Here is an 11,048-nt window from a genome sequence, read left to right on the forward strand (position 1 = left end):
TCAGACCTGAGCCCAGATACATCACCTACACACACACACACACACACACTCACACACACACATACACACACACACTCTGATTATACAGTCACATGACTCTCTCTCTCACACACGTGCAGCACCTGCTCGATGCTGTATCCTCCGGCCAGAGACGCCCCGTATCCGCCCACAAACACCAGGCCAGGCAGAGAGTAGAGGTAGTTGTGCTCCGGAGGGTCCGTGGGCCTCTTAAACATGTCCAGCATCCTCTGTGTGATCAGGAACCCACCTGAAGAGCAGATCAAGCAGATCAAGTGCTGTCAGTACTGTGTGCGATCTGTGCTCTTCAGCACTATATGAAGGCTGTAGCAAAGTCTTTTGTTAATATCATCTATAAGTGCAGTTCACAAAGTGGCCCAGTGTCAGAGACTAACCATAATTTACAAGAATGATTTGGAATTATATAGATTATAGATTATTTTTAGTTTAATTTATATAATTAATTAATATAATTAACATAATAATTATTATTATATTACTATTATTGTAATGATATTTAATATTAGTATTGATCATTTTAATATTAATTAATTTTTAATATTAACCTAACTTCATTAAAATTCTAATATGTATATATAGGCTATTGAGGGGGAAAAACAAATGTGATTTAAATTTAGATCTACATTATATATACAGTACATATATATATATTTTTTTTAATTTAGATTTTTTCTTTTTTTTTTAAGACAAGCATACAGTTATAGTTATAGTTATATTAATATTAAAGTAGGGAGCCTTTGAATATTGTGGTAGGGGGGTTATTTAAAAAATGTTGAGAACCGCTGGTTTATAGGTTGTTGTGTTTGAGGTGTAGTTTATGGGTTGATTCCTCTCTGACCTGCGATGTTGATGGAGCACACACACTCACACACACACACACACACACACACTCACTCATATCTTCAGGTGTATCTGCGACACACACACACACACATCAGCACTCACACACACACACTCACTCATATGTTCAGGTGTATCTGCGACACACACACTCACACACACACACACACACACACTCACACATACAGGTGGTATAGGAAAGGGATAAAGCATAACGCAGTAGAGAGAAGAGAAAATAAGAATATGAAGTTATGGAACCATTTGCATATTCAGCAGATCTACCACACACACACTCACTCATATGTTCAGGTGTATCTGCGACACACACACACACACACACACATCAGCACTCACACACACATCAGCACTCACACACACATCAGCACACACACACACACACACACACACACACTCATATGTTCAGGTGTATCTGCGACACACACACACACACACACACACACACACACACACACACTCATATGTTCAGGTGTATCTGCGACACACACACACACACACACACATCAGCACTCACACACACACACACACACACTTATATGTTCAGGTGTATCTGCGACACACACACACACACATACATCAGCACTCACACACACACACACTCATATGTTCAGGTGTATCTGCGTGAGCCTCACCTGAGATGGCGTTGGTCACTGACATCAGCGGAGAGTGCAGCGCCGGAGTCACACCCCACACCGTGTGATATCCCACAATTCCAGCGAGGCCAAAGGTCGTCACCATCTGAGTGAAGGCAGCATTAGGAGAGGCGATACCCAAACCCAGCACGGTCGAGAGACCTTCACAACAGCAGAGAGAGAGAGAGAGAGAGTTCCTCCATAACAGTGTTTCATTCATTTGTGCATTCATTCATTTTTGCATGTTTTTTCCTCAATCATTTATTAATTCATTATTTATTATTTGTTTAAATGCATTAAATTTATTGTCATATCAGCTACACAGACTATTTCATGGCAGATACAAATTATAAACATACAATAATGTGTATGTAAAACATACAAAATAACTCTATAAAAGATTTGTTAGGTTAATTGTACTTGTGATCAAAATCAATTGATCAAATTTTTTGTCCTGTCCTGATTCATTTTTTTTGTTCATGCATTCCTTTATTCATGCATTCGTTCATCAGATCATTCATTTATCAATTGTTTATTTATTCATTCATCCATTTGTTTATTCATTCAACCATTCATTAAATTATTTGTTCATTTGTTTATTCATGCATTCATTAATTTGTTAATTCCTTCAGTCATGCATTTATTCAATTGTTTGTTCATGTATTCCGTTATTCATGCATTCAATCATCCGCTCATTCTATTTTTTTCCTTCATTCATTAATTCAATAGTTTGTTGGTTCATGGATTCCATTATTCATGCATTCATTCATTGATCCATTCATTCATTTGTTTGTTTAGCCATCCATTCATTCATTTGTTCATTCCTTCATTCATGCATTTATTCAATTGTTGGTTCATGTATTCCGTTATTCATGCATTCATTAATCTGCTTATTCTTTTTTTTTTCATTCATTAATTCAATCGTTTGTTGGTTCATGGATTCCATTATTCATGCATTCATTCATTGATCCATTCATTCATTTGTTTGTTTAACCATCCATTCATTTATTTGTTCATTCCTTCATTCATGCATTTATTCAATTGTTGGTTCATGTATTCCGTTATTCATGCATTCATTAATCTGCTTATTCTTTTTTTTTCATTCATTAATTCAATCATTTGTTGGTTCATGGATTCCATTTTTCATGCATTCATCCATTCATTAATTTGTTCATTCCTTCATTCATGCATTTATTCAATTGTTGGTTCATGTATTCCGTTATTCATGCATTCATTAATCTGCTTATTCTTTTTTTTTCATTCATTAATTCAATCATTTGTTGGTTCATGGATTCCATTTTTCATGCATTCATCCATTCATTAATTTGTTCATTCCTTCATTCATGCATTTATTCAATTGTTGGTTCATGTATTCCGTTATTCATGCATTCAATCATCCGCTCATTCTATTTTTTTCCTTCATTCATTAATTCAATAGTTTGTTGGTTCATGGATTCCATTATTCATGCATTCATTCATTGATCCATTCATTCATTTGTTTGTTTAGCCATCCATTCATTCATTTGTTCATTCCTTCATTCATGCATTTATTCAATTGTTGGTTCATGTATTCCGTTATTCATGCATTCAATCATCCGCTCATTCTATTTTTTTCCTTCATTCATTAATTCAATAGTTTGTTGGTTCATGGATTCCATTATTCATGCATTCATTCATTGATCCATTCATTCATTTGTTTGTTTAGCCATCCATTCATTCATTTGTTCATTCCTTCATTCATGCATTTATTCAATTGTTGGTTCATGTATTCCGTTATTCATGCATTCATTAATCTGCTTATTCTTTTTTTTTCATTCATTAATTCAATCATTTGTTGGTTCATGGATTCCATTTTTCATGCATTCATCCATTCATTAATTTGTTCATTCCTTCATTCATGCATTTATTCAATTGTTGGTTCATGTATTCCGTTATTCATGCATTCATTCATCTGCTTATTCTTTTTTTTTCATTCATTAATTCAATAGTTTGTTTGTTCATGGATTCCATTATTCATGCATTCATCCATTGATCCATTCATTCATTTGTTCGTTCGTTTATTAGGTCTCTGACCTGCTGTATAGACTCCTGCTGATGTCATGGTCTGTCTAAACGGGGATATTTCGGCCTGTTTCTCCGCCTCCAGCTCGGCGACGCTCTTCAGCTTGGCGGGTGGCGGCGGCGGGGTGGTTTTCGGTAGCGGCGCGGGAAAAAGATTCTTACCTTGCTGGAAACATTAAAATAAAATATTTATTTTTAAAATAAAATCCTTTAATAGTTTCGTGTGATTTCTAATGTCAGCATGCGTTGATGCACGTGAGAGGAGTGAGTTCATCGTTACCTTCATCACCATCGTCCCTCTGATCACGTGATCCAGCGTGCCGTAATCAAACTCATCGCAGGGCTCAAACTGGAAGAGCTCTTTGTCGGGGCTGATGGCCTTCAGCAGCTTGATGATGTTGTTGGAGTAGAGCGTGCTGGCCTGCGTGGGCATCCGGCTGGGCAGATCCGTGTAGCCGATGTGTGTCACGCCCTTATGGACGTACAGCTCTCCGGGTTTAGTGGTCTCGATGTTTCCTCCGGCCTCCGCCGCCAGATCCACCACCACCGACCCGTCACGCATGCTCTCCACCATCTCACGCTTGATCAGCACTGGAGCTCTTTTACCTGAACACACACACGACTGTGATCAAACCAAGCTTTACAAATAAAGCAATAAGCCCCAAGAAGCCGTGGTTTACAGTGAATTTATAACAGTTAAGGGACGTTGTTAGCTTAGCGGTTATAAATTCACTGTAAACCACGGCTTCGCGGGGATTATTGCTTTTATAAAATGGTTATTCCATATACGTAGTAAGGTTTCACAAAATAAAACAGAGCAAATAAAGTGTAATGATATTAATAAAAACAGTATTCTTCCACCAAACAATGTAGCTCCTCAGAAATAGTTGTGGTTGCAACAAAGTGGTTGCCGAGCAACAGACAAACGTAAACAAAGGTGTGTGTTACTTTGTAGAGTCATTTACAACAGCTTCGAACGCGGCTCAGCCAATCAGAATCAAGCACCGGAACTATCTGTTTTATTAGATCAATTTAAGATCAAGTAAAGAACATTTAAGGAATAAAGTGAAGGGAACACAATATGTTAATATGTTCTCTGAATGTAAATGTCTTCCAAAAGATTGCCAAAACGTTTTAATATTTAATATTTTAATATCTTTGCTCCCAAACACTAGAATTTGGACGTAACTTTTATTGTACCTTCAGTTCACACTGCAAAAAATGTATGCTCTTTCTCAGTATTTCTGTATTGTTTTTCAGTGCAAATGTCTGAAGATTCTTAAATCAAGACACATTTACAGGAGAAGCAAAATGAAGTGTTGTTTTCTGAGAAACTGAACAAAATGAAGCGATTTTATGATTAAAACAAAAACAAATATCTCCTAATGGACTCAGAAAAATAAACTTAACTCAAAGGGAAACAAGTTTTCATTCCCCATTGACAGATATTTGTTCTTGTTTTAAGCATAGATTCATTTAATTTTGTTCAGTTTCTCAGAAAGCAAGAGTTCATGCGTTCATTTTGCATCTCCAGTAAATGTGTCTTGGTTTAAAGATGTTTAGATATTTGTACTGGAAAACAAGACAGCAATACTGAGGAAGGTGTTCATTTTTAGCAGTTCATGCAACATTTAATGCTTAAATCTTAAATCAGAGAAGAAAGTCTTGTAACGTCATGACCGATTTAAAGGTGACATATCATGAAAATCTGTCTTTTCCAGGTTTTAAGTGCTATAATCAGGTCTCCGGTGCATCTACCAACCAAGGAAACGTGAAAAAGATTAACCCAGTAACTTTGTTTTGGGAAGCCTTTTTCTGCAAGCGTCTGAGAAAGCCAGCGTCTGATTGCGCTCCCTTGGTGACGTGGCAAAGGGATCTCATTATAATATTACTGCCCCTTAATCTGCACATTTCCACCCATAGTGCCGTCATTTTGATTTTGCAAGCGACAACGGTGTACCAGTTCTAATGCCATGATGAAAGTTTGAGCAAAACCAGTTTTGGCTGCACAGACGAGCACAGAACACTGTTTAGAGTCCCAGCCTCAGAGGAGACAACAGAGCAGTGAAACAGCGTGTTTCTGCTTCCACTCAAAATAGGCATTTTCAAAATGATATAATAAATGATCTGTGGAGTATTTTGAGCTGAAACTTCACAGACACATTCTGGGGACACCAGAGACTTATATTACATATTGTAAAAAGGGGCATAATATGTCTCCTTTAATGCGTAAATCTTAAATCAGAGAAGAAAGTCTTGTAACGTCGTGACCGATTTAAGATATTTTTAGGCCTTAATTTGTGGAAGGGTGGATTAAGACTTGCTTAAGACGGGCAGAAACCCCGTCAAATGTGACAAGAGACACAAGCGAATGTGAACATAAAACAGTGCGGATCATTCATTCTCTGTGTGTTCACCAGGAATCAGAGCCGTGCTGATGACGATGTCGACGTCCTTGCACTGTTTGGCAAACAGACTCATCTCGGCCTCCAGGAACTCTTTAGACATTTCTTTGGCATATCCTCCGAGGCCTTCGCCCGACTCTGCGATGTGTATCTCCAGCGGCTCCGCTCCGAACGACTTGAACTGCTCCAGTGCTGCGGGTCTGACGGGAGACACACAGACTTCAGTTTGACCTCAGGTTTAGACTGATGAAGCGTCTGGCGTCACACACACCTGGTGTCGAATCCTCTGACTATGGCACCCATTGATTTAGCAGCTCCAGCCGCAGCCAGACCTGCGACGCCGCCACCGATAACCAGCACCTACACACACGACACAGCGCTCGTTTAGTGATGTTTACTTCAGTAATGCTTCTGTGAGAGCTCAAGAAATCATATTTGATTAGCAAAGGCCTTGTTTGTTTTGTGTGTATGTGTTTCCAAATATATCTGGACAGTTTAGTTACACTTAAAAATGTCTGAATGTTAATCATCAAAATGAGGCATCATGTGTCATTTATTCCAAATAAAGATACACAAACACATTTGTGACCCTGGAGCACAAAAGCAGTCATAAGGGTCAATTTTTAAAAAATTGAGATTTATGCATCAGCTGAAAGCTGAATAAATAAGCTTTCCATTGATGTATGGTTTGTTAGGATAGGACAATATTTGGCTGAGATACAACTATTTGAAAATCTGGAATCTGAGGGTGCAAAAAAATCTAAATATTGAGAAAATCATCTTTAAAGTTGTTCAAATTAAGTTCTTATCAATGCATATTACTAATCAAAAATTAAGTTTTGATATATTTACGGTAGGAGATTTACAAAATATCTTCATGGAACATGATCTTTACTTAATATCCTAATGATTTTTGGCATAAAAGAAAAATCAATAATTGTGACCCATACAATGTATTGTTGGCTATTGCTACAAATATACCCCAGCGACTTAACACTGCTTTTGTGCTGCAGTCACAAATAATAATTAAGACTTCTGTTATACCATTTAAGATATTTAAAACTTTTTATGGTTTTAATTTTGGTCAAACTGAATTTAGGACATTTTAAGGATTTTTAAATCAGCTAATCAAAAGTTCCTGCATCATTTGAGACACACGGATTATTTCAGCATCACTGAGATACTATTATACTTTTTGGTTTTGTTTTTATATTTTCTGCTTTCATGTTAATTTTAATTAAAGTTGTAGTCATTTTTTTTGTGTGTTTGTCATTTGTATTTTTTTTTCAAATATGTCTTTGCAGTTTTTATTTCAGTTTTAGCTTCTTTTTTTATTATTTTGCATTGGAAACAAACTGAAATAAAATGATTTTTTAAATATATTTAATTTTATTTTAATTAGCATTTATTTTACTTCAAGTAACAAGGTTTTAAAAGGGTTTTAGGAGTGATCAGACGTGTGTTCAGTACCTTCGCCGGAGGAACTTTTCCTGCCGCTGTGATCTGCCCAGTGAAGAACCTTCCGAAGTGATTGGCTGCGAGAACCACGGCCTTGTACCTGCGGACGAGAGCGTAACGAATGAGATTTCATCATCACACAGATCTCCACACACACACACAGAGAGAGAGCGGGATCGGCCGTCTCACCCGGCGATGTTGGCCATGGAGCTGAGTGCGTCGTATCCCTGTGCGATGGTGACGCGTGGCACCTGGTCCATCGCCAGCACCGTACACTGCTGTGTGCTCAGCCTGTCCATCAGCTCGGGGTTCTGCGCCGGGTAGATGAAGCTAACCATTGTGGCTCTGGGCTTCAGGAGGTCTGCTTCATGCACTCGTAAACCCTCGTTAAACACCGGCCCTCGAACCTACGAGTCACAGCACTGATGCACATCACTAAACCACAATCAAAACACACATTACATGACCTGAAACAGCATTTAGAGTCAGTGTATGAGAATATATTTCTGCAATATGCCACTCACTCACTCACAGATGATCACATGACTTCTATTCACAACAACAGCAAGAATGTTTTGATACAACAGATCAATAAACAAGATGTTCATATGTAATAAGTGACATTTCACACAAATATGATGTTTATTTTTGCTCTTTCTTTAAAAATAGATTTTAGAGCTCATCAGCCGAGCAGATCTGACAGTTGTATAATTGTGAACAATTATGAATCACACTCTTTCCTCAGCTGAACTGCTTTGAGCTAAAATATTTTCTTGATGGCCACCTGAGATTTTAAGTTAATATTTCAGTAATTTAACAACACATTCACGTGTTCATGGTTCTCTGATGTTGGTTAATTGTCACATGACATGCAGATAAACAAATAAAATATTTAATCTTTTTTAGTAAGTTTTATTTAGATTTGTTTGTTTTTAATTATTTATGTTAATGGTATTATGATTTAACGAATTATTAGCCTGTCCCTGCTATAGAGAATTAGTCATTCATCTCTGAATTCTAAACTCAGAATCACAAGATATGAACTCAGAATTGTCTTTTTTTCTCTCTTTGTCTTTGCTGTTTCACATTTTACATTTACATTTAGTCATTTAGCAGATGCTTTTATCCAAAGCGACTTACAAGTGAGGACAATAGAAGCAATCAGAATCAACAAGAGAGCAATGATATGCAAGTGCTATAACAAGTCTCAGTTAGCTTAACGCAGTACATGTAGCAAGGTTTTTTCTTTATTTTTTATTATATAATAAACAAAAAGAAAATAGATAGAATAGAAAAAGAATAGAGCAAGCTTTTTTTTTGTACGGTACCTTATTATTATTGTTGTTTGTTTTATGACCCTTATGTACAGCACTTTGGTCAACTACTGTTGTTTTTAAATGTGCTAAACTCAGAATTGCGATTAAACTCAGAATTGCAAGATATAAACTCAGAATTGGGATTAAACTCAGAATTGCGAGATATAAACTCAGAATTGCAATTAAACTCAGAATTGCAATATATGAACTCAGAATTGGGATTAAACTCAGAAGTGCGATTAAACTCAGAATTGCGATTAAACTCAGAATTGGGATTAATGAACTCAGAATTGTTAAACTCAGAATTGCGATTAAACTCAGAATTGCAATATATGAACTCAGAATTGGGATTAAACTCAGAATTGCGAGATATAAACTCAGAATTGCGATTAAACTCAGAATGGCGATTAAACTCAGAATTGCCATTAAACTCAGAATTGCGAGATATGAACTCAGAACTGCGATAAACTCCACTGTATCACATTAGTATTAAAGCAGGTGTAATTGCGTCCAGAGGCTCTGAGCAGATGTCGTTCAGGCGTCAGCTGATGGATATGATGGATATTATAGTCTCAAAGCAGCCTGAAGCTGGTTAACTGTCACCGTCCCACCTGTGGGACACTTGGGACACTTGGTTGTTGTTGTCCTTTTTCTCTATCAAATCTTTTAGTAATCATCATAAATTATACATCATTTGAAAGTTTAAAATCTCAAAATTTAAACATTGTAATACCATTGAAATGGTACTTTAAAATCTTTTAGCAGTCTCCTCTCCCTTAGTGGGTGGTGTCAAGTGTCATATTACAAAATGTATTACAATCAAAACTTTTTATAATCTTTTATTAATCTTATTTTGAGATAGAAGAAATACTGAGAGAGAAATGTATACATCTTTGACAGAAAATTGCATCAAAATAAATAAATAAAATGTAAATAAAATCAATAGATTTGGGGTATAACGCCTAAACCTCTTTTTTTATATCAACTTCAAATTTGGAACATAACTTATTTAGACATATGACTTTAATTTTATATCAATTTTATATAAACATGTTTTAATATATAATATTTAATATTATAATAATAATATTATTTTATGTTTTTATATAATAAAAAAAAATTACAGTACATTTTCTTTACAGTAAATTGTAACTTCCATGACTTTTGAAATTATTTTTTGAAATGAGACTGCATTAATCTGCTGGTTGTCTTCTTTAAAAAGAGACCAACCTGTATTCCAAAGCATTGAATTATAACAATTTAAGTTTGGATAGTGCACTTTCAGGTCCATGTTCAAACATGGGGCGTGACAGTTAAGGGGATATCAACTCAAAACCCCACTGCAGTTCTTGCCCAGTTTGGAAACCCTGGTGTAATTTAGTGTTTAATACATCGTATATGTTAATATAAAAAAATGGAATACATTTTCTTTCTCTTTGCTTTTTTTATATCAATATGGTACGTTTAATGATAAGTTTAAAACACGTTTGATAAAAAAAAGTCATCTAAAAGTAATCACAATACATCACCTAAAATGAGTAACCTAGATTACGTTACTAACTACAGTTTTCATCATATAATCTGTAATCAGTAACGGACTACAAATAATCTACACTGATTTTTAAATCAATATACTTTAAAAATCAATATGATCAGTTTACATTTTATTGATATTTTTCTGCAGCTATATCACAGAGAGTATTTTCCCTGCAATACCAACCATTTTCAGAGAAAATCATATTGTTTCTGAACAAGAGCTATCTTTTTTTTTTTCAGGCTGACGAGCCCTCAACAATACCACGGAGAAAGGTTTGGTCTCACAAGTTTGTTTTAGATACAGTGTCACCATAAACTCAGAATTGCGATTAAACTCAGAATTGCAATATATGAACTCAGAATTGCAATTAAACTCAGAATTGCAATATATGAACTCAGAATTGGGATTAAACTCAGAAGTGCGAGATATAAACTCAGAATTGCGATTAAACTCAGAATTGCGATTAAACTCAGAATTGCGATTAAACTACTCAGAGGGATTAAACTCAGAATTGCGAGATATAAACTCAGAATTGCGATTAAACTCAGAATTGCGAGATATAAACTCAGAATTGCGATCAAACTCAGAACTGCGAGATATAAACTCAGAATTGCGATTAAACTCAGAATTGCGATTAAACTCAGAATTGGGATTAAACTCAGAATTGCGAGATATAAACTCAGAATTGCGATTAAACTCAGAATTGCAATATATGAACTCAGAATTGGGATTAAACTCAGAA

General features: G+C 35.8%; 1 protein-coding gene across 1 annotated transcript in view; it reads right to left on the minus strand.

Annotated features, from left to right (window-relative positions):
* LOC107663464 (NAD(P) transhydrogenase, mitochondrial-like) overlaps positions 1-11,048 on the minus strand; it is a 27,179-nt gene that overhangs the window by 10,802 nt on the left and 5,329 nt on the right. The window contains exons 3-11 of the mRNA XM_016453707.1: positions 7,643-7,860; positions 7,466-7,553; positions 6,267-6,355; positions 6,008-6,195; positions 3,871-4,196; positions 3,603-3,756; positions 1,489-1,691; positions 878-902; positions 123-268 (exon numbers count right to left, since the gene is read on the minus strand). Coding sequence (XP_016309193.1) covers positions 123-268; positions 878-902; positions 1,489-1,691; positions 3,603-3,756; positions 3,871-4,196; positions 6,008-6,195; positions 6,267-6,355; positions 7,466-7,553; positions 7,643-7,860 — 1,437 coding nt within the window. The remainder of the gene's footprint in view (positions 1-122; positions 269-877; positions 903-1,488; positions 1,692-3,602; positions 3,757-3,870; positions 4,197-6,007; positions 6,196-6,266; positions 6,356-7,465; positions 7,554-7,642; positions 7,861-11,048) is intronic.

This window comes from Sinocyclocheilus anshuiensis, unplaced genomic scaffold, assembly GCF_001515605.1.
Source record: "Sinocyclocheilus anshuiensis isolate Anshui unplaced genomic scaffold, SAMN03320099.WGS_v1.1 scaffold2237, whole genome shotgun sequence".
In the NCBI taxonomy this organism is placed as follows: domain Eukaryota; kingdom Metazoa; phylum Chordata; class Actinopteri; order Cypriniformes; family Cyprinidae; genus Sinocyclocheilus; species Sinocyclocheilus anshuiensis.